This window comes from Hydra viridissima, unplaced genomic scaffold, assembly GCF_058129835.1.
Source record: "Hydra viridissima isolate aposymbiotic clone 2 unplaced genomic scaffold, HvirCarnegie_v1 scaffold_3, whole genome shotgun sequence".
Classification (NCBI taxonomy): domain Eukaryota; kingdom Metazoa; phylum Cnidaria; class Hydrozoa; order Anthoathecata; family Hydridae; genus Hydra; species Hydra viridissima.
Window position 1 is genome coordinate 18,379,603 of NW_028324302.1, and position 24,369 is coordinate 18,403,971.

Here is a 24,369-nt window from a genome sequence, read left to right on the forward strand (position 1 = left end):
TGAAAAACATTTTATTCATAATCTTTTTTATGTTTAATTCTACTGTTGCGAATATTAAGATATGAATACTTTTCTATAAACATACTCTACGTCCGCAACGTCTTTTTTTTTTTTTTTTCCCTATTAAACAATATAATAACTTTTTTCTATAAATAAACATTAACGATTCCTACACAACAAGTTTGAAAGAAATGCGCTTGTATAACAGCACAAAAAAATGAAATTGCTGATTTATGCTTAATGCTCAAACTTTGTTTTTGTTATCCTGCAAAACTACCCAAAATGGAGATAGAACCTCTGCCCTCTAAGGCAACGATATCATCTCAAAGCTATTAGCTCCGGTCTCCCCTACATACCAATTCGAGACAATTTAGTTAAATTATAAATGATAACTAAACTTGAAAAATTGCTAATTTTACAAGCAAATTTTTCGATGTCTTTTTGCCCTGAAGAGTGCGAGAATTTGCAACCCAAAAGTTTCTTCAGCTCCCCTGTAAATTAAAAAGAAAATGCTTCATACACGTCTAAAAACCCTATTCTTTTATCCATTAGAAGCAGTTGGCGTTCAAAGAAATCATTTGCGATCCAAGTAAATCCAAAATTAATTTTTTAGAAGGAAAATCAGTTATTAGAAGAAGCCTTTTAACAGAGTTAAGTCAAAAAAAAAATTTTCTTCGATACTTTAGGGCGTGTTTCTCCAGGAACAGATCTATTTTAGGGCGTGTTTCTCCAGGAACAGATCTATTTTAGGGCGTGTTTCTCCAGGAACAGATCTATTTTAGGGCGTGTTTCTCCAGGAACAGATCTATTTTAGGGCGTGTTTCTCCAGGAACAGATCTATTTTAGGGCGTGTTTCTCCAGGAACAAATCTATTTTAGGACGTGTTTCTCCAGGAACAGATCTATTTTAGGGCGTGTTTCTCCAGGAACAGATCTATTTTAGGACGTGTTTCTCCAGGAACAGATCTATTTTAGGACGTGTTTCTCCAGGAACAGATCTATTTTAGGACGTGTTTCTCCAGGAACAGATCTATTTTAGGACGTGTTTCTCCAGGAACAGATCTATTTTAGGACGTGTTTCTCCAGGAACAGATCTATTTTAGGACGTGTTTCTCCAGGAACAGATCTATTTTAGGACGTGTTTCTCCAGGAACAGATCTAGCAGGAATAAGCACAACAGTAAAATGCAAATAGTAAATAGAGAAAAATAATGCAAAATACAAAAAAATCTCTTTTCTGTTGAATGTTCTTTTTGAGTTATTTGTTCAAAATACCTTAAAAGTGGCCATAACATACACGCATAAAAAAATTTTTCACGCCATAGATTTTATAATAAACAGTAAAACTTAAATTTTGCTAATTATCATAATTAGTAGAAATAAAATTCTACTAACAAAAGAATTAAAACTTAAAATCGTGTACTTGTCAATCGCGACATTTTTGGTAAAGCCACGGTAGATTAGTAAAAGAGCTGCAGATTGTCAACCACTGTTTTAGATTATAACTTTGTTTTAGTCCTAACACTTCACGTTAAGTTATTTTGAAAGCTGCACTAGAGAAATTCTCAGAATTTTTCCCACAGCATAGATATTGTAGTTTCGACTAACTAAACAGAATCTACTGAGCTAACAGTGTCAGTGGATTTCAAGTTTAAAATCAAATGCACAATGTTAATATTAATAAAATGATCATGGCAACTTTTTTTTTATAAACTTAAAAACTCTCAGTAAAATTCAAGAAAAAAGAACCAAGTTTTACATCTTTATCTTAGTTCAATCAACCCTTACACAACTGAAGACTCCAACGGGAAGAAACGGCAGGGTCACATTTTTTCATTTTGAGATAAATCATTATTAAACTTTTAAACTTTTATAAGTTTCGAAGTTTTAGGAAAATTTAGAAAAACTTTAAATATGCATCAAATCATTTATTTGATTTGAATTCAAATACAAAATATGCTATTATGGTTAGTAAAGCTAGAAAGTGTAAAAAGTCGAAACTTTCAAAATGTGCTGTTTCTTCCCATGGAGTCTTCAACTATGTTTCCAAAGAGACTAGGCACGCCATAGTACACTTGGCTAGTGTCAGGGCCGTGCATTCATTACTTAATTAGCTGCAAAACTCTTTGATGGTTTTTATCAGGTAAACTATTTTATCAAAAGAAGGAAATGCACTAAGAATCATCAGTTTCTTCAACATTGAAAGACCACATTCAACCAACATTTTAAAAAATTCCTTTTTTCATTTTTCCCCCACAAAACCATTTTTTACAGTGTGTCTTTTTAACAATCTAGAAGGAGAAAATTCCAAACACATACACAGACTATAACTTCGCTTATTTAAAGTAAAATCATAAGTGTAACAATCATGCAAATGCACAAAAAATAAAATTTTTATCCAAAACTCTTTTTTATTTAAAAGAGTAAGCGTACGTAAGAATTTTTGAATTTTTATAAAATCAGAGGAAATTTAAAGTGTTTAAGGATTTTAGATTTTAGTTTAGACATTAAAAAGAATTTTTATGGAAGAGACATTTAAATTTATATTTTAGAATTAAGTAAAAAAAAAACAACACATTTTGAAAGAGGCAAAAATTGATTTCTCAGTTATTTGGTATCACTGGCGATAACATATTCATCTAGTGAATCCTCAGATGTGTCCACAAAATCGTCACTTTCTAAAAGCTGTTTCACTTTTCTCACTTTCTAATAAATTTAACAATTCAGGATTCATTTTAATATACTTAGTTTTCGGGCATGCCCACAAACTTGCTATAACCGAATCTAAAGTAATTAGCAGTCTGTTTAATAAACCCGTATTTGTGTCTATTCGTGATTTTCCTCGTAAAATGTTCCCTAAACTGCCTGTTGTGTTTGTTTCTAGCCTCTTGGGCTTTTTCAGAATATTTTCCGATTGGAAGAATGCTCGTTTTCGTAATGGCTCTGTCATAAAATAAAAATTTTTGAAAGGTAACAGGGATAGGATACTATCCGTATTGTTAATCGTATAGGTCCCGGGTCTCTCTTGCGCAGGTTTCAAATATATCCAAATTGATTTAACGATCCGAGTTCATGCATTCTAGAATAGTTCCTAGGCGCTTTTTTAATTCTTAGCGCACTCCTGTTATCTCATCTAACTTTGTAGGATTTCTCAAAAATTTACGAGCACAGTTTCCATCACTTATATCACCAGTTTGCTGTTTGGGTGCATTAATTAAAAAACTTAATTCACGTCTAAACTTTTCCTGGATTTCTTTTTTTTTTTCGTGGCACCTTTTTTTTTACTTTGATTTTCACTTGCTTGCCATATTTTAATTTTTAAGCTGCATGAAAGGTGAAGAACACATTCAAAAATTCTAATCCAGGAAAGAAGAGGTGATGATCCAAAAGAAAAGAATTCTTTGTATATTCCTTTTCTTGATAATATATTTACATTTTACATTTCAATACATTTCAGTAGGATTCGCCCCACATATGGCGTACGCATTTTAATTTGGGCGTAAACATTTTAAAATAATTGACTTCTTAAATTATTAAATCTTTACTCCTTCGTGAAAACCAGTTTGATGGGGGTAACAATATCGAGTAGACGATGTGGGAGGGTTTGCTCCGACTCATCGCATCTACATTTAATGACAAAGCTGTATTTAATATCTTTATGTAAAAGTAATTTCTCTCTCACATCTTGAATTTGACAAAAGCGAAAGAGTGTTTGATCAATGAGCATTTGTAGAGGTCTGCAGATTCTGTTACCATAACTCCTTGAGGATAACATAACCTCTTGGTTTTTTTAAATTTATGGTAAAAGAAATTTAGCTTGGAATTTATGCTTCCAGTTTGCTCACGAGTTCGTTGGTACTGTTGAGTAGAGAGGTTAGCATTCACTATTAGTGCGAGCACTTGTTCCGCCGAAAATGATGTTGGTTGCTTTAGCGATGACTCCCGTGTCTTTTTTAAAATTGTACCTTGGTTCGAAGATGAAACCGAAAGTTCTTTAACAATGGAAGCTGAATTTTTTGTTCCTTTTTCTCTTAGCTTCATTTCCGTAGCCATACTTAGCTCTTGGCTACTTGATTCCAGGAGATGTTGCAGTTTGTACCTTTAAGCTTTTGGACCACAATCGCTAAAAGATTTTGTTGGCCGGCCAGGTCCAATTATTGTGCTATTTTACTAGGAAGTATGTTGTAGATTTTGAAGTATAGAATTAGTAAATACAATACTTTTATTTATCCAAAAAGAATATGTTACCAGGAAGCGCTTCCGATGTCTCCTTATTTTTGTCCATTTCATTTGAAGAGTTTAATAAAAACTTCTAATTTCATTTTTTATACACTTTAAAGCAGTTTCAAAATTTCCAACACCTATTTTTGTAACAAGATATCTCATCAATACATCAAACTTTTCGGGGTTCGTACCCATGTATCAAAAAAAGCCATCCGGGAAATCGAAAGAACCATTCTATAAAATAGAGTAAATATAACTAGTTAGTAAATATTCGCAAAATGTAGTTTTTGGTTTAATATTTCAAAGGTATGAGGTTTAATTTGCACATAATCATGCAATGATATTCGGTAAAATATTATTCGGTAATATTATTCGGTAAAATATTGCATGTTAAAAGTTACACAGAAATTGTAAAAGAACTTAATGGCTTGACAAAAAGCTACTCACTTTATAAAAAAATTCTACGAGTTAGCAAAGGATTTTCATTAAAAACTGAAAACATTAGCGATAAGAGACGATTACAATAATCCGGAAATTCACCATCAATCATACATAAAATTAAACATTGGACTTTGATTTTTCGATTTTTTTTTTACGATTAATAACGATTAAATTATGAATATCTGTTGCTATAACCGAATTATTAAAATAAATATTTCGCCTACCGTCAGTCTTTTGTTGGTTTATTTGTTTTGTTTTGAATTTATTTTTATAAACGCGCAATTGTTTTCTATTTAAAAAAATGTTTATAGTTAGACATTCAAATTTACAGGATTTCAGAAAAAAATTTCGATACCTCGCAAAGCTCATGTTATTTTGTTTGAAGACAACGCGCAGAGCTGCTATTCGATTAAAACCGATTTAATTCGATTAAAACAAATTTTAACAAACAAATTTCACGTATGAATGTAAACATGTCACAACGAAAACCTGGCGGTTTTAAAATGCATAAAGAATTCTATGTAAACTTCAGAAAATTAGATTTATTTTAAATAACTAATAAAATTTTTGTTTATTTTAATCGTTATTTTATCGTTGTTATCGTTATTATCATTATTAATTGTAAAAAATCGAAATAGCAAAGTCCAGTGTCCACTTAAGATAAAAGGAAAGTCCTCTAGAAAAAGTTTTTCATTTGGCAAATCGATTCTACTAGGGTTCAATACTAATATCCTTAGAATCAAGCAAGATATTTCTCAATATCTTGTTTGCTTTTGAGATTAGCCTCTTTGTTTTCTTTTTTAAACTTCATGCAGATAGAACCTAACACTTTGAGGTCGACAGAACCTAACACTTCGAGTTGTAAGATTCAGCCACATTAAATTGCTATCAATGAAAAGTGCAAACTGCAATAATGTTGTCGCTACTGTTACTAAATCTGTCATTATCATTAATGTGATCGATTTTCTGACTGGATTTTTTGAGTTTGTTAAAGTTCCATTTAGCCCCCATGGACTTAGTAATATTAGATCTTCGCAACCTTGCTCTCAATCGCGCTCCTCCGCTTGATTCAGGTCGATATTTAAAACATACATGACCCTTAACAGCTCTCTTAAATCATAATTTTGACCCAAGTATTTACTTTGTACCTAAATATCTCAAAAATGATACCTACTCAATTTTTGTTATTTTAACAGATCTGTATTGAAAGTGTTGGCTTTTTAATCTACGTTGTTAGAAATAACCCCCGGCGGTATTTCGACTCCGACATTACAAGAAATGTTTGCGCAAATAATTATCATAGTCATAAGAAATAGACTATTTCTTATGACTATGTAATTATTGAATATGTAATATTCTCATGAGAATTTGATACTTCAGCGAAAAATACCGCGTTTTGAAATTCTCGGTATAAGGACTTTAGCAAATCTTGTTCGGACTTTAGAGATAAATAACTTTCCAGCATTTCAACTAAGTGCATTTATTAGTGCAAACAAAACAGATGATTAGCTTTAACAAACAAAATCATTTTCCGATATTTTTGCATAATGGCATTTAATAATACAAACACAAAATATGATTACAGAATGCTGCTACTACTGCCATCATGCAGGCATTATTTGAAGTTTGAACTTTAGTGTGGAGGAGGGTGACTTTGAAGCAATGGAGGACCTTCCATGGCTTCAAGGGCACCCTCCTTCAGTTTTCATGAATGTAGACCAATTGTTCAATCTGTGATGGGTCAAGGCTCTGTCTTTGACTAGTAATGATAATTTGACTAGCAGCAATTTTCATTCTGATGAGACAAAAATATCTGGAAAGTTATCTTGCAGGATTATATATCAGTTTATCTGTTGATCAACTTTAAAATATTTTCACTTTGATGTTTAATCTTATTGTCTAAAAGATCGAATGATTTTAATGCCGCAAAAGTCTATTCAGGGTAGCCAAATATTAGAAATTTAATTACGTTGCAACTACGTATTCATCTGTTATTTAATAGACATTCGAATAACTCAGCAATTAAAATTCTCATTAATATTCAATTTTACTTGGTGGTTCCGCGGAAGTCAACGAAATACCGCAAGGGCTCTATTAATTTCGAACTTTGGTCAACTCTGCATCTCACTGTGCACGGGCGTTTAGTTTTTCCGTTAGTAACGAATAACAAATGTAGTACAGATTTCTATAAAAGACTTTTAAAATCAATCAAATTTGCTGAAATTTATCAAAATAGAATTCTTTATGCGTTTAAAACAACAAAAGTTAATGGTGTGACATATTTATATATAGACGTTATTTGTTATTTTTGAAAAATAAGTCAACGGATTTAATCGACAGCATTTCTGCACATATCTTCAAACAAAATTATGTGATTAATGTGGAGGTATCGCAAATCATTTACCAATTTTTGTAACTTTGTAGGTCATGATATAAATATTATTTTAAATTCAATTTATTTAAAATGACTGAAATAAAATTTTATTCTTTACTTTCGTTATTAATGGAAATCTAAACACCGATGCTTAATCGAAGGTGATTTATGTATTTACAATACGCGCACGCGTACTTTTCGTATTTAAACTCAGAATATACACATACTAACGTTTTGGTATAATTATAACCATAATCTAGAATATACCAAGATTATATAGTGTATACTGCTTATCTTTTAGGTATGTTCTTTATCATACCTAATATAGAATGTCATGAGTTTTATAATTTTTTTAGAGTTCAACGTTACAAAGAAAAGTCATGAATTTAAAAACAAAACAATGACAAGTCAGAGAGTTGATTTAAAAGTTGTATTATTGGGGAAAGAATATGGAGGAAAAACAAGTTTAGTTGAAAGATTTCTCCATTCAAGGTTTAATTCCACCATACCTTACCAAAATGTATGGTTAAGATATTTATGTTGCATAACTGTCTTTAATATCCAATTGTTGTGAATGTTAACTTTAAAACTATATTGTTCGCAATTATCTGGTTATAAACAATATACCAGGTAAATTTATTATAGGCCTAAGTAACATAGCATTAAGCTTAAAATAAGATCAATCAGTATATCTTTTTCATGAGCACTATGTGGTACAAATAAAAATATTTCAGTTTTCAGATGATTGTAATATAAGCTAGTAGTTTAAATGCTATATTTACAAATAAATATTTAAAATTAATTGATTATCAAAGTAATAAAAGTTGTATTAAAATAATAAATGTTTTTACAGACCATAGGTGCAGCTTTTGGAGCAAAAACAATGGTTGTTCAAGGCAAATCAGTTACTTTGGGATTATGGGTAAAATTGCAGTATCAATAAATTCTTATTTGTAAATTTAGACTTGCTAAACATAAGTTCTAATTCTACAAGGATTTCTTTTAAAAATATGGTGAATAAAAATTATGTTCACACTGTTTCAAGAAAAATGTTGCTTATATAATCAATTTTTCATGAAACAGTGAGGCATTTGAAAAATACTTTAGTTATAAAATTATTACCAAACTTATTGAAAAGTATGAAAAATAAAAAAAAGTTAAATCTTTTCAAAATTTTATTATTCTTTTTGTTGCTTTTAAGCTGATAAATTTACAATTAAACAAACATACTGCTTCACAAGATTTACTTGTTAGATAACTTATCATAACTATAATGATAACATTTATGATAATCAATATTGTATTGAAATATTATATCGCCATAGTTTTGATATGCAGGAGCTTATCCCAGACTCAATATTATTTTTTTGTTGCTTTTAAGCTTATAAATTTACAATTGAACAAACATAACTCTTGGCAAGATTTGATAACTAATGTTTATAAAAGACTAGCTCTAGGTCCAAGCTAGTTTATTATTTTAAAATTATCTAATAGATAGAATAATACAAAAAGTCAATCATGATGCCACTTTGAATTTTTTAGAACTTTGTTTCTTATTTTATGAAGCCTAAGAAAAAATCTTTCAAATTGATGTACAGGTTGTTATTGAGTAGATTAAACATTCTAATCTGATATTAGTTACAAATATATCAAAACCCACTTTTGTATGTGAGAATCCTTAGCTCATTTGATTTGATTTAAAGAATATTAAATTTTTTAAAATTTTTTTAAAAATTTTATGCAAAAAATCTTGTAAAATATCAAATAAATGTTTAAAAAATTTTAAAACTCTGCATAACACTTTATAACATTATAAATGACGCAAAGTTTTTTAAGATAAAGTATAATGGCATAAAAATTCACTAAAATAAAATGTTAACATTATTTCTATAAACATAAAAAAGATGGCAAAATGGTTTTCCTTAATATTTAGGACACAGCTGGCTCAGAACGCTATGAAGCTATGAGTAGAATCTACTACAGGGGAGCTAAAGCAGCTGTGGTCTGTTATGGTTAGTGAAGTTCAAATTAAAATCTCTGCTATGAATGTTTATTATTTGTTTTAAGTTTTGATGTTTTCCATATAATTGGTTCTAGATTTGAGTGATTGCAGCAGTTGGGAACGAGCAAAATTCTGGGTTAATGAAGTTCGTTCACATGAACCTGTAAGTTTTTCAAATTTAATCATTTTGCTTTGTTCTAGTTGTGTTAATGAATCATCATCATCATCATCATCATCATCATCATCATCATCATCATCATCACCATCATCATCATCATCATCATCATCATCATCATCATCATCATCATCATCATCATCATCATCATCATCAATCATCATCAATCATCATCATCATCATCATCATCATCATCATCATCATCATCATCATCATCATCATCATCATCATCATCATCATCATCATCATCATCATCATCAATCATCATCAATCATCATCATCAGCCATCATCATCAATCATCATCATCATCATCATCATCATCATCATCATCATCATCATCATCATCATCATCAATCATACTGAATTGATTTTTGAATTCTCATGTACTTTTCTCAAGTTTATTTTATTTTTTTTATTTAAAAAAGATTGAAAAAAAAAATAATGATAATAATTTTAAGCAAAAGCATATTATAAAAAACAAAAAATTAAAGATGTTATTTTTACTTGTATAAAAAATTTGAAAGGAGTAAATATTTTAAAAGTTTCATAGAGATCTTGAAGTTTTAATTTGCTATTAAGTTTGTTGTAGTGTTGGTATGACCAGACCTGGGGATATTTAAGTTTTAGTTCAAATTCTTTTTCTAAGATTATTAATGGTTTCTTTTCTTGGTTAATATTTCATTTATATATTAGCTAATAAATTTTCATTTATTTTAACTATTTATGAATTAAAAGATCAAAATTTTATTTTTGCATTTACTCAAAGAATGCATTGAAATGTTGACAAATTAATTTGTCAAGGTAATAAATAATGCCAGGATTTTTCAAGATAAACTTTCTTTTATGAAATTGTTCATTTACTTTAGACATGCAAAGTTTACTTGTGTGGAACAAAGCTGGATTTGATTATTGGCAAGGATCGCCCTATTGATTTTCATGATGTCAAGGATTTTGCTGACTTAGAAAAATTGACATGTTTTGAGACATCTAGTAAAACAGGAGAAAATATTGGTACATAAAAGCTTTTGAATTTATATAAAATAATAAGTAATTTATATGTAGTATTACATATATCAGTATTTCTTATTCAGCAGTTCAATAAACAAACAGTTTCCTTGAATGTAAGTTAGGTGTTCTGATGCAAAGGAGCAGGCTGTTCATTTCATAGTGTTTATTTTTTTAATAAAAGAAGACCAAATTCTTTACTAAAAAAAAACAACTCAGAGTTTGGATTTTTTTTTTTTTTTACCAAAAATGAATGTTAATTATTTTATTGTTTAACGTTTTAATGATTAAAATTGTTTGGAAAAAAAATTTAATCATTCAAGTGTTAATTAAAGAAGACCAAGTTCTTTTTTTAAAAGAAAATGAAGGTTTTATTATTCATTTATTGCTTAATTTTTAACATTTCTCTATAATTTGAGAATAATTTTCAGAGGTTTTCAGAGTAAAAAACATCTTTCTAAAATGAAGTTTGTTTGTATTGAATGGTGTCTAATAATCATTTCAAAAAACCAGTAATGCTAAATTTGTTTACAATAAAACTCTTTATTCATATTAAAAAGTAATCACACAAATTCTCTTACGAATTAACCCACCCTCTGTTTAAACAAGAAGCAAATTTTTCCAGTTATTGTAAATATATATAGTTATTTGTACACTGATAAGTCTTACAATTAAGAAACAATTGAGGTTTGTTAAAATGTTTTTCATTTATTTTGTTTTTAATTAAAGTTGTTAGGAAAAAGTGTTGATAAAGTTGTAATAAAAGTATGCAACTTTTAGATGAACTTTTTACTAAAGTAGTTAAAGATTACTTGGATTTGCAACCCACATCTTGTGAGTGACTCTTGTTTTTTAAATTTTTTTTTTTTTCCTGTGTGATTCTAGGTGTATAGTGGTAGTCAGGAAATTAGCACAATTATGTTAAAAAAATTTCAATTCTATTGATTTCTTTGACTTTTAAGCATTTAGTTGATGTTGATTATCTACTAGATTTAGTTTTTGTAAAAAAATATTCTAATCTACTATATTTGGTGTAAAAAAATATCCTATTAATTTGATAAGTTTCCTCCAGTTTTTTAAAAAAATGTAATTTCTGTTAAAAAAATATTAGCTGGGCATATAACTAGCATACACTGTCATTTACCAGAAAAAATGTTGTTATGGTTCATTTTTTTATGATGCAATTCGATACATGGAAACACATAAAATGACAATGTTAAAAAACAAACTCCACCAGAACTAGTCTTAGAGTTGATCAGCATATTGTCTCTTCATTTCATCAACTGAAGTTAGAGATTTCAATTAATAACTTAGAATTCTAGTCATTAATCATATAATCTAGAGATGATTTGTGTTGTAACTCAACATAAGCCACTTGTGTCAAAAAAAACTTGATGTTGGACCAATTACAAAATTTGGTACTAGAATGAAGCAGCACATCTCTAATTATACTTTAGAAAATCATATGGAACCAGTTACAGATAAACATATGCTGTTAAAATGGACATTTATGTACAATAACAACCCTGTGCAAACTCAATGTTAAAAAAAGATGCTTTATGATTGCTCTATTGATACTCTAAAGATGTTCTCCTGCAGACCTGATCTTAATCTTGTTAAAAAACATTTGAAACAGTGTTGAAAAAAATGCAAAAATTCTTTAAATCTACATTATTATTATTTCAAAATAGTTCTTGTTGGAGCTATTTTTCATGGTGGAAATTGAGGTATTTTTCATGGAGGTATTTTTCATAGAGATGAAATCTGGCAGATTTTTCTACCTAAAGGTGATCAAAGATTCAGCCCACGTAAGTCATAACCAATTTAACAAGATTCTCAAATAGTTTTTAACAAATTTCATTTAGTTTTTTCTTTGTATGAACATTCCATGACGAACTTAAATACCATATAAAGGACTCCTTTTCACCAGCTGGTAAAGTTTATATTTTTATTTAAGAACTATTTTTTTGCCTCCAAAATAATATGCTGACCTACACCATGACTTGTTTTACTTGGTGGAGCTTCTTTTTTAATATTTGTGGTCATTTTTTGTGTATTTTTTGCTTTGATAAATTGAACATGGTTTATGGAGTTTTTAAACTTTAAAATCCCATGTAAAAAGTTGGACTGATTTGAAATGTCATTTTGTAAAAATGTTTTTGTTGGATTTAAGTTTCATTTTATGCAAAAGTTGCCTAAGTTTTGTATTTTTTACACATAAAAAGATAAACTTAATCTATTTTTCTTTTCTTAGTTGCAGTTGATCAAGACATAATTGACTTACAGCGAAAGACACCAGATGAAAATCTTCAAAAAAGAGTATCAAAGCTGTGCTGTTTTTCATAACTCCACTATTACGGGCTCGCATTATCTGCAAAGAACTGGTCTCTGTCATAAGTGTGGTGTGTAACAACCACAAGATAGCAAACCAGCATGGTGTAAAAATAAACTTTTCTTTGGTAGTACTTTCAAAACGAGTTACATTAAACTGTGTTTTGAATACTTCATATTTTAACTGATTCATACTAATATTATATGAAAATATCATATTTTAACTGATTCATATATATATATATATATATATATATATATATATATATATATATATATATATATATATATATATATATATATATATATATATATATATATATATATATATATATATATATACACACACATATATTTATACATATATACATAAATACATGCATATATACAGATATATATATATACATATATATGTGTGTATATATATACATGTGTGTATATATGTATGTATATATGTATATATATATATATATGTATATATGTAAAATAATATATTAACAAGAATAAAATTTATTTTTTTTGCTGAAGAATACCAGATTGATTTTCAGAGTTTGCATTTGTAAAAAACGAATTTTTAAACTTTTGCTATATGAAATTTGTAAATTAATTTCTTTGGGAGATATCGATTACCTTGTTCTAATTAATTACATACCATAACTAATTTTGTTATTATTTTTTTTTTACACTGTTCAAAGCTTTATTTTATTTCGAAAGGTTTTTTCAGTCAGTAGCTCTGACTAAATTTATTATCTGTTGTTTGTTGCAATGCGATTAATACAAACTAATTATTTGTGTTTATTATAAATACATACACAAAAACGAAAATAATTTCCTGCAGATAAAAATCTATAGAAAGCATAATCAAATCTAAATTGTAGATTAGATTTCAAAATGTCTATGCATATTTGTAGGTTTTATCTTTGAATCGAACTCAGTTTTTAATTCCTTAAGATTAAAGTCTACATTCAATATTTTCAAAATATTTACTTTTGAGTTTGAACGATCAACAAAGTAAAGAAACTTTCGAGTTTGAACGATCAACAGAAAAAGTGTGATAGAATCTTTGGTACTGGTCGAAAAAAGAAAGAAAAGTAATTAGGAAAAAAGTTTGAAACAAATTTAGATTTTTCGTATCTCCCACATCTTCAGACCGTTCAAATATCATGAGGGTTTTTTAAAATAAGTTGTCATTGGAACAAGTGAAAAAGTCAGACATTCATTTTCTCGAATAACACGAAGCCCTTATAAAACTCCTATCCCCATACAGTGGTCAGGATATGCATTTTTGAAATCTCGATTTCAAAAACTGTATAATAGTAGGAAAAAGTTTAAAAAAAAAAAAAAAAATTGAATATTGTTGAGCTAAGCTAAAGATAAACTTTATTTCACAATATTTCTATCAAGTTCAATGAAAATGACAGTCTGCCAGACAGGTCTTTTCAATCTTCTTCTGGACACTAAACGTGACAGCACATTTTCACAAAGTGATTAAGATATTGAGTAAAAAAGTAAAAATTATTCTTATGAAAAAATGTCCTCTATAAAAGTAAAAAATGCTCATAACAAGATTAAGATCAGGACTGCGGGAGAGCAACTTCAAAAACATCGGTAGAGCAATCATAAAGCATCTTTCTTTAAAATTAAGTATGCGCAGGGTTATTATCATGCATAAATGTCATTTTGACATCATGTTTTTATCAGTAAATGGTTCCATATGATTTTGTAATCGATCCAACTTCAAGTTGTTTTTTTGACAAAAGTGGCTTATTATGAGTTACAATACCAATTAAATAAGTCTCAATTGTCTCCAGATTGTAAGATTAATGACTAGAATTTCAAATTATTAATTGACATCTCTAACATAAGCTGATGAAATGGAGAGAAATTTTTTCACTTCCAGAACAATATGCTGACCTACTCCATGAATTGTCTTCTTTTGGCGGAGCTTCTTATTTAAAATTGCTGGTCATTTTATGTGTTTCCATGAGTCGAATTGCATCATAAACTAAATTTCAAGATCTTCGGATATTTTTTCCAATATCACTGATTTTCCATTGTTTTTTAAATGGAAAATAATTTTCATGTTTCTGCAAGATGACAACTAAAACCCATTTACAAAGATTTATTATTCAATTTTTTTTATGCATAATTTTTCAATTTTTGTTTTGAAAAACTTCTTTAACACTTATTTGTTTTTTAACAATGAAAAAATGTGGTAATAAATATTTTTTTACGTCTTTTTAACAAGAGAAAGCACAATATCTTCATGTAGATTTTCATCGATGAATTATATGCGATATTTTCAAGTTACTTTTAGTTTTTTTAAATAGTTTTTGTCAAAAAATTAAACCTGACGAAAAATGTTTAGAAAAACGAAAACTAACTTGGAAGTAAATTGTGACTCACACAAGTTGTAAACTTCTTTGAAAAAAAGTACAAATACAGTGGTTTTCAAAAATTTAGACGCACTCATATTTGAGAATAGAAATTTTTAGTTTTTTAACGATAAAACAATAACGAAAAAAGATTTCGGTTTAGTTTTTTTTTCTATTTATTAGATAAATACATACAGAATACAAAATTTAAAAAAAGTTTACAAAAAAATACGAATACTTAGTAATAATTAGGTACAACTAGATGGTATTAAAAAATAAGACAAAAAAAATTATTCATAAATTTAGACGCACGATACACTAGGAGGCGTAATTTATAAACCAATCAATATTTTTTGTATCCGCCTTTTGCTTTAATACAACTAAGGACTCTTCTAGGCATAGACTGAACAAGATTTTTGCCCATCGCTTCTGGGACCCTATACCAGGTCTCCTTAAGGACGTCCTTCAGCTGGCCAAGTGTGGAAACTCGAACCTTTGCCAATTCACGGTCAATCTAAGCCCAAATGTTTTCAATCTGGTTCAAATCAGGCGAGTATGGAGGCCACGTTATTGTCTTGAAATTATTATCGTTGAACCACTCCTTTGTATAGTATGCAGTATGTGCAGTAGCGCCATCTTGTTGAAGTTTCCATGGTTTATCATTGAGCATAAGCAGGTCAATTGATGGAATTAGGCTGTTTTCCATTACTTCTACGTATATTCTGGAGTTGATTCTTCCGGTGTATGTTTGGCACATACCAACACCCTTGTAATTGAAGCATGACCAGATTCCTATCGAGCCTTCTCCAGCTTGTACAGTCGGTCTAATGTACCTGTCGTAATACTTTTTGTGAGCCATTCTTTTGACTGTTATGTTAGATTTGCGATTGATAAGCTCAAAGTTACTCTCATCACTGCACATAATGTTTTTCCATTGTTCTATTGTCCAATACCTTCTTTCACGACACCATTTTAGTCTCATTTGTTTATCAGATGGATGGATGTTTATCATTTAGTCTCCTTTGTTTATCATTTGGTACATAAAAGTTTTTGAACTTTTAAGTAAAAACAAATAATTTATATGTATACCAATAATATATATATATATATATATATATATATATATATATATATATATATATATATATATATATATATATATATATATATATATATATATACAGGCCCGCCGCGATCCTTAATGACGCCCGGGGTCAAAATTTCACTAGCGCCCTAACATATCGACCGAATCCAAAAAAAGTTTGAGTACTGTCCGAATGCTAATCTTTTTTTACTGAATTCTGAGGGCGTGGGTCGAGGAAGCCTCTAATAATTTTTTTAATATATTAAAAAAGAAATGCACAAATAGACATGTTATTGAACTTTATTTATATTGCAAGCAACTGTAAGTTTTAAATGTAATAGATATTTAATGCTTCAAGAGAAGTTTACTCTCCGGGCTTTATTCATAGCAAAATTCGTAATGACCTCGTTGTAGCACAGACTTCTTGCAAGATCGTGTTCAATAGATATAACTAGGAGATTAGTTAGCCGGTCTTTACTCATTGTAGATCTTAATGTTGTTTTTACTAGACCAAGCTTATTGAAAGACCGCTCTCCTTCGGCGATGGAAACGGGAATCATGTTAAAAATACGTAACAAAATGCATATTGATTCGAAAAGAGACTCTAGACCTTTCTGATAGATTCCATTTAATAGCTTGATTGAAGTGAGATTTTCTTTTGGACCGAAAAGATTGGCGCGCTTCAGAGTATCCAGATTACGGACCTCTAAAATAAGTTTGTCTTCATCTACATCACTCACATAGATTTGCGCCAAAGTTTTACATTTCTCCTCCTCGTTATGTTGTACAACTTCTTTTTCTTCACTCGACCCACTATTTGATTCTGAAAGCCATAGGAAAGAGAAAATGTTCGTCGTCTTTTCTGCAGCTTGAAATCTGTCTCTCATTTGTTGAATTAAAGTATCGAGGGCGGTGTTGAACACGTTCACCTCAAACTGCTTTTCATCGTTTTCGTAGAAATAAACTTCGTTCCTTGCTTCTTCGTAAAACGATTTCCTCTTACTTGTCCTTTTTGGAACTAATTTTGACTGAAATTCATAGCTTGCTAGACCGGAGGAAACCAAATGTGCTTCAATAAATAATTCGGGCCAAGAAGATCTAAATCTAGTAAGATCCTCGATAAGAGTCCTCATAAGTTTCATCTCATCATCTAGAGTAATATTTTCTGATTGAAATGACACGCTGACATAGTTTATTGCTTGAAGTGCTTTGAACCAGAAGGTTGTCATGATAATAAACTCAAATGACTGAATCCATTTCTCCAAAGATTTTACGTCATTCAAAATATCTCCAGTTAAATCAAGATCCTGAAGTTTCTGCAAAGAAAGAAGAATTTCTCTGGGTTGCTTAACCAACGGCTTTACAGCCTCAATGCGTGCACTCCATTGGGTTTGCGAGGTTTGATGAAGAGACAAACCAGTCGTCTCGGTCAAGATTTTCCATCGTATAGGGCTTCCACTAAAAAGATTGTAGAGTAACTGAATCTGGCCTAAATAGTTCTTCATTTCTACAGAAGATTCAAGGGAGTGAACACCAGCTAGGTTAAGGTTATGAGCGCTGCATGGGATGTAGAAAGTTTGAGAATTTCTTTGAAGAATGATTGCTTGTACTCCTTTGTACACACCAGACATGTTGGCACTATTGTTGTATCCTTGACCTTGGCAGTTCTTCAGGTCAATGTCATTTTGCTCCAAGACGTCCATAATTAGCTTGGCAATATCTACACCTTTCTTTTTTTCGAGATTTTCGACCCTCAGAAAACGCTCCTTAACTACCCATCTTTTATAAATACCATAGTAGACAAAGCGGAGAACAAAGGCAATTTGCTCAGTATGAGAGACGTCAGGCGTTCCATCGACAAGAATGGAATAGTAAATTGCCATATGAGCCTCTTTAATAATGGCACCGCGGACAATTCTTCCACACTTTTTGATAAATTCATTTTGAGAACTCCAACCCAAATAATGAGCAACAATTTGTTTAGACTCTTGTTGGCTGCGAGAAGCTTCTTCTAAGTGTAACTGAAGAGTCTTGTTGTGCTTTGCGAGTAGCTCTAGAGTTGCAAGAAAGTTGCCGTTATCGTCATCACCAATCATTTTTGATGAGCCTAAAACAAGAATTATAATTATACATATAAATCACGACTTTCTGTTTAATTAGAGTGCAGATAAATTAAAGTGTAAATATAAATATAACAATTAACGTTCATAAATATACCTCTAAAGCTAAGGTTGCGTGATGCTAAGAAGAGAATTACATCTAAGATGCACCGCAGAATTTCACGCCACCTAGCTGCCTCATTTCTTACCAATTTTTCTAGACTTGAATCAACCCCACACTGATTTTCCATGCTTTCCAGCCCTGTTTTACACTTAATGTAATAGTCTCGATGGTGAGGATTGTTTTGGTGGCTTTTTACTTTGTCAGCCAGCTTTTTCCAGTTTCCATGGATGCCACCATTCCAACGTAGAAGATGCGATTGATTACCAGCCCCGCAAGGTTGCTTGCTTCCGAAAAGTGAGCACGGAAAGCGAAGAAATATTTTAGAAGTTGCACTCCAAACAAGCCAATCTATGTTTATTTTTTCCCCATTGCGAGTTATTTCGTGGAAAACTGATTCAGGAACCTTTATCTTATTCGAGTCTCTCGGAAAAGTAGAAAATAAAAGTAAACAAAGTTGTCGTATTAACAATATATATACACGCACACACACGCGCGCGCGCGCACACACACACATATATATATCTGTATAAACACAGTTTCCTTGAATTTAAGTTAGGTTTGCAATGCAAACGAGCAAGCTATTCATTTAGTAGTCTTTATTTTTTTAAATAAATGAAGATCAAATTCTTTTGTCAAAAGACAACTTTTTTGACAAAAAAAAAAGTTTTCTTTTGTTAAAAGAATTTTTTTTTTTTTTGCAGAAAAAATGAGAGTTTATTATTTTTTTTCTTACTTAACATTTAATTTCTGTAACTTGAGAAAAATTGAAGGTTTTTCAGAGTAAGAAACATCTTCCTAAAACATACTTTGTTTGTATCGAATGGTGTTTAATAATAATCTCAAAAAACCAGTGATGCTAAAATTGCTTTTAACATTTTATTCACGTTAAGAATAAAGCACATAATTTCTCCTAAGAAGTAACCCACCCTCTGTTTAAATAAGGAGCAAGTTTTTCCAGTTATTGATAAGTCTTACAATTAAGGATATAATTGAGATTTGTTAAAAGGTTTTTTATGTATTTTGTTTTTTGTTAAAGTTGTTTGGAAAAAAATATTGATAAAGTTGTAATAAAAGTATGCAACTTTTAGACGAACTTTTTACTAAAGTAGTTAAAGATTACTTGGATTTGCAACCCACAACTTGTGAGTGATTGTTGTTTTTTTAACAATTTTTTTTCTTTGTGTGTGTTTCTAGGTTTATAGTGGTGGTCAGGTGATTATTTTTTTGCTCTGGGCATCAAGTTGAAATAATGTCATTAGGAAGCATTCCTTGAATTACTCTCGCACTCCAGAAACTAGTGCTGTGACCAAAACTAAAAATTGTAACTAACTTAACTAAAAAAACCGTAACTAAATTTAGTCGACTAACTTTTTAGTTTGACTAAAATTAGTAGACTACATTTTTAGTATAACTAACGTTAGTCGACTGACATTTTAGCGTAACTAATATTACTCAACTAACTTTGTGGTCTAACTGAATTTAGTTGATTAAGTTTTTAATTTGCAAAAAATATATTGTTACTGTTACCCAAAAAATAATTTTTTAAAATCTTGTTATGCGTTTGTTACGAAGTGTTTGAGAGCTTTTAATTACAAATTGCTGTAAGTTACAACTTACATCTCCAGGGCATCTGTTTCAAGAATTGATTTTCAGAGTTATTATAAAACACAATTGAAATCAATTCTTTTTAAAAAAAAATGGTGCTATGTTTTTGAAAGGTGTGTTATGTGCAGAAGCATTTTCGGATTTCCTTTATACAATTCCTGCAATAATTTTTAAAATGTTTTATTTTAAGTAATTATGTTTTCGGTATAAATAATCAGCTATTTTTGACGGAGCTGTTCTGCTAACTAATTTTTATTTAATTCAATAAAAGAAAATTCGGAGCAATACTAGGTATAAACAAAACAATTTTATTACCTAATTGTCACAAATTATATAAGGTATTTTAAATTTCTTAAAAACAATAAACTTTGATGAATGTCTTTAAAATGATTTATTTGTCATAATTCATATTATGCTCATATAATTTCATGGTATAGGTTACTCAATTTTTTTTAGCACTAAATCTTGTTTTAGTCAACTAATTTTAGTTAGACTAAATTCTTAGTCGACTATTTTTAGTTAGACTAAAATGTTAGTTGACTAATTTTAGTTGACTAAAAATGTAATCGACTAGTTTTAGTTACGCTAAAAAGTTAGTCGACTAATTTTAGCTAGACTAAAACTAACCTTAGCTCCCACCCCTACCACAAACTTAAAAATTATTTTCGATACGAAAAACAATGGAAAATAAGTTAGTGATATTGCAAAAAATATTGGAAGATCTTGAAAATTGGTTTATGATGCAATTCAATTGATGGAAACACAAAAAATGACCACAAATATTAAAAAAGAAGCTCCACCAAGTAAAACAAGTCATGGTGTAGGTCAGCATATTATTCTGGAGGCAAAAAAATAGTTCTTAAATAAAAATATAAACTTTACCAGTTGGTGAAAAGGAGTCTTTATATGGTATTTAAGTTCGTCATGGAATGTTCATACAAAGAAAAACCAAACGAAAGTTGTTAAAAATTATTTGAAAATTTATTATGACTTATGTGTGCTGATTCTCTGACTACCACTGTACATAACCAATCAGTATTGGTCAATCTAGACAAAAAATTCTATCAGATTTTATCTCAATTTCCACCATGAAAAATACCTCCCACAAGAACTGTTGTGAAATAGTTAATATAGATTTAAAGAATTACTAAAAATGTCGACTGACTTGAAACATCCATTTGTAAAAATATTTTCGGAGGGTTTAAGTTTCATTTTTTAACCCTTTGCGGTCCAATGTCCCGTGTGACGGGACATTATGAAAATGTCGTTGCGGTCTAATGTCCCGTGCCACGGGACATCTACTATGTTGATGTTTATACAGAAAAAATTATCTTTTTAAGCTAACTTGGATAATTTAATAGGTTCAATTGGTAATATTATAGTGTGTTTTTAACTTTGTGCTTTTCAGTAACATTTTTTGAACGTCTAGCCTTACTTATACTCTTAGAAATTTTTATAAAAATTTACTTACTAATGGCAAGGAAGCGTTTTACAACTGAAGAAGTATTGATGGCATTGGATGAAACAAGTACTGAAAACGACAGTGAATACACTTTTAGTGAATCTGAGACTGAATTCTCAGAGATATCAGAGTCAGAGGAAGATATTGAACTGAATGAAATTGATGATAACGAACCTGCTTTAAACATAGGATGGATAAAAGTAGTGCAAGATACTCCTGCATTTGAAGCATTGCCATTCACAGTAGCAAATGTAGGCCCTCAGCATTCAATAAATTTAAGACGTGAACTAGATTTTTTCAAGTTATTTTTTACTGATGAGTTACTTGCAGATATTGTAACTGAAACTAATCGTTATGCTAAGTCAAAAATTAAAAATAACAAATTGAAATCTCATTCTATTTGGCATAAATGGAAAGATGTGACACTTGAAGAAATTCATGCTTATTTTGGTACTATTTTGAATATGGCTTTGAATGAAAAATCAAGTATAAAACATTATTTTTCTTGTGATTGGCTAAACTACATGCCATTTTTTTCAGCAGTTTTTTCTCGAACTCGGTTTCTTCAGATACATTGGATGCTGCATGTATCCCCACCATCAAATTCATCTAATGAACTGAATAAACGTGCAAGGAAAGTGCATCGTGTTGTATCAGAAATGAAAAGTTCCTGTTCTAGAAATTTTGTCCCATCTCGTAATATTGCAATTGATGAAAGTACTATTGGATTCAAAGGTAGAGTTGCATTTCGCATGTACAATCCACAAAAACCCACAAAGTGGGGCATTCGTGTTTTTGTTTTAGCTGATAGTGAAACAGGTTATATTAGTTTCTTTGAACCGTATTATGGTAATTGCACTACTGAAAGTTTGGCAAGACCTATGATGCAGTTTACAAGTCGAATCGTGTTGCATTTGTGTGATGAGCTTTTAGAGGTTGCCCAAGGTAGTGGTTATCACTTATTCACTGACAGATTATATACTAGTTTTCCTCTTGCACAAGAACTCCTCAAAATGAGCATACAAACTACAGGAACAATAATGAAAAATAGAAAACAGTTACCTGAAGATATAAAAAAACTCAAATTAAAGAAGCACGAAGTTTCTGCATATGTACACTCTTCCAATGTTATGGTTTTGGCATGGCAGGACAGGCGACAAGTTCTGATGCTGAGTACTTTCCATGATTCAACAACTGAAGTTGCAAAACAAAGAACAAAACAAGGTATTGTAGACATTGATAAACCAACTGTTATTGTAAATTATTCGAAACATATGGGAGCTGTTGATCGAGCTGATCACTATTGTTCCAGCTATTCATTTCTACGCAAGTCTTTAAAATGGTGGAGAAAAATATTTTTCTGGTTGTTGGAAGTTGCAGTTGTAAACAGTTATATATTGTTCAATAAGTTTTGTGAAAGCAATGGTAAAAACAAACTTCGACACCTAACCTACAGACAAAACCTCATTGAGCAATTAGTAGGAACAGTTCGTAACATTCAAGAACGAAAAGGAAGGCGATCATCACTAGATGATAATGAGCGCCTCAACCAAAAGCCACATTTTATTGCACAAGTTCCAAGTAATAATGCCAAAGACTGTTTAGTATGCAGTGACAGAAAAACACAAGGTGGTAGAAAAAAAACCGTGTACTATTGTAAAACCTGCACTAGAAAACCAGGACTACACCCTACTGATTGTTTTGAACTTTACCATACAGAGACTGAGTTTCATGTAAAATAGGATATCCAAAGTCAATATTGCAATTTACTTAAGAATAAAAACAAGCTTGTACATATATTTGTTTTTTCTTTCTTGTTTAGTACTTGCACTTAGGTCATAGTGTTTTTGGCAGAATAAAAATTAAACAATTTAGTGCTACACTAAAAACCTATTTTTTGTAAAAAATAAAGAAAAGCCATGGGTCAAACATATATTTTCTGTTATATTTAAGGTCAATAAGTAAAAAAAAAATTTGGACCTGATAGGCAAAAAAAAATTTTTTTTAAAGACCTCAAAGGGTTAATGTAAAAGTTGTCTTTAGTTCTGTAATGTTAACGCATAAAAAAAAAATTATTATTTTTTTTTTTAGTTACGATTGACGAAGACATAATTAACTTACAGCGAAAACCACTGAATAAAATTCGATACCGATCACGTTTTTCTAAGTAGTTATATAACATAACAAATTTTGATTTTTTTTTTTTTTTTTTTTTTGGTGTTACTCCATTAACAGCTCTATCAGAATTAAATCAGTTTTATTTTTTTGTGTAAGTTTGTAAGTTTTAATCTCTCTTTTCTATATGATGTAAACTGTGTATAAGGTATATTTGGGGTAAAACAACTATTGCTAATATTTTCTAAACATTTTAATGATTTTTCTTTTAATATATGATTATACCTTTCTAATAAAGATTTTCAGTTGTCAGCCATTCTTACTTTTCCATATTGAATCGTTCTAGAACTCAATTTTTCTAATGCAGTGATTAACTTTTTAAAATCTCAATTAAGCTGTTGAAATTTCTTTTCTACGTTACAGTTTTTACAAAATGAATAAAATTACCTGGTTAGTAATCATTCACTTTGTTTTTTATATTTTTTACTATGTTAAGGGATTTCTCGGTCTTCTCAATATAAAATTTCTTTTACAAATCAAATTTCTGTTGCTAAATCATTCTACTGATTATATTTAACATATCCATTACTTCTCTCGTCTTTTTTAAAACGTGTAAACACTAATGTCCACAAAATACTTGATCATCAGTATATATATTTGTGTTATAGTATTTTGGATGGTTTAGGTATTTTTATAGCTCTTTAGGAGGTGGTAAATCATTGCTATCAAAGTAATACTTTTCCTTTTTCTTTTTTGTGCCAAGCTACCCAATGTTTTCCACTATTTTCAATAGATTACAAGTTAAAAATACCGCAATCTATTTTTCTTGGCTTTTTAGGTAAAGTATCTCGCAGATATGCACCTCTAAAGTATTTTATCTTTAGATCTTCAGTTGCTTTCATAAGATCAATCTTAGATGATGGTTTGTTATCCAACACAACTTGTATTCTCATT

General features: G+C 29.9%; 2 protein-coding genes and 2 long non-coding RNA genes across 9 annotated transcripts; 2 read left to right on the forward strand and 2 right to left on the reverse strand.

Annotated features, from left to right (window-relative positions):
* Positions 1 to 2,515: 2,515 nt before the first annotated feature.
* Positions 2,516 to 5,157, reverse strand: LOC149891278 (uncharacterized). Its single transcript, XR_016450985.1, has 2 exons — positions 5,019 to 5,157; positions 2,516 to 4,456 (listed from the first exon to the last, which is right to left on the reverse strand). It is a non-coding gene; the product is annotated as an uncharacterized LOC149891278 (long non-coding RNA).
* A 1,738-nt stretch (positions 5,158 to 6,895) lies between these two features.
* On the forward strand, positions 6,896 to 12,767 carry LOC145199984 (ras-related protein Rab-24-like). Of its 6 annotated transcripts, none has more exons than XM_090083277.1 (8): positions 6,896 to 7,049; positions 7,394 to 7,557; positions 7,891 to 7,959; positions 8,971 to 9,049; positions 9,135 to 9,202; positions 10,082 to 10,226; positions 11,001 to 11,054; positions 12,475 to 12,764. In XM_090083277.1, the coding sequence occupies exons 2-8, from the start codon at positions 7,438 to 7,440 to the stop codon at positions 12,564 to 12,566; spliced, it is 627 nt and encodes a 208-aa protein (XP_089939403.1). In that variant the 5' UTR covers positions 6,896 to 7,049; positions 7,394 to 7,437; the 3' UTR covers positions 12,567 to 12,764. The 6 variants fall into 6 exon arrangements, with proteins under 6 accessions (XP_089939403.1, XP_089939404.1, XP_089939405.1 ...); XM_090083278.1 differs by having other exon boundaries at positions 7,004 to 7,083; XM_090083279.1 differs by lacking the exon at positions 6,896 to 7,049 and adding an exon at positions 7,175 to 7,198.
* A 3,407-nt stretch (positions 12,768 to 16,174) lies between these two features.
* Positions 16,175 to 18,747, reverse strand: LOC149891279 (zinc finger MYM-type protein 1-like). The gene is made up of 2 exons (XM_090082066.1): positions 18,228 to 18,747; positions 16,175 to 18,117 (listed from the first exon to the last, which is right to left on the reverse strand). The coding sequence occupies exons 1-2, from the start codon at positions 18,745 to 18,747 to the stop codon at positions 16,364 to 16,366; spliced, it is 2,274 nt and encodes a 757-aa protein (XP_089938192.1). The 3' UTR covers positions 16,175 to 16,363.
* Positions 18,748 to 19,290: 543 nt separating this feature from the next.
* LOC149891280 (uncharacterized) lies at positions 19,291 to 23,876 on the forward strand. Its single transcript, XR_016450986.1, has 2 exons — positions 19,291 to 19,375; positions 23,392 to 23,876. It is a non-coding gene; the product is annotated as an uncharacterized LOC149891280 (long non-coding RNA).
* The last annotated feature ends 493 nt before the right edge of the window (positions 23,877 to 24,369 follow it).

Coding starts and splice junctions, on each gene's coding strand:
- LOC145199984 (XM_090083276.1), top strand. CDS start 7,372: ATGAGTTTTATAATTTTTTTAGAGTTCAACGTTACAAAGAAAAGTCAT. Junction 9,203..10,081: donor AAGTTCGTTCACATGAACCT/GTAAGTTTTTCA, acceptor CATTTACTTTAG/ACATGCAAAGTTTACTTGTG. Junction 11,055..12,474: donor GGATTTGCAACCCACATCTT/GTGAGTGACTCT, acceptor TTCTTTTCTTAG/TTGCAGTTGATCAAGACATA.
- LOC149891279 (XM_090082066.1), bottom strand. CDS start 18,747: ATGTGTGTGTGTGCGCGCGCGCGCGTGTGTGTGCGTGTATATATATTG. Junction 18,118..18,227: donor ACGCAACCTTAGCTTTAGAG/GTATATTTATGA, acceptor TTCTTGTTTTAG/GCTCATCAAAAATGATTGGT.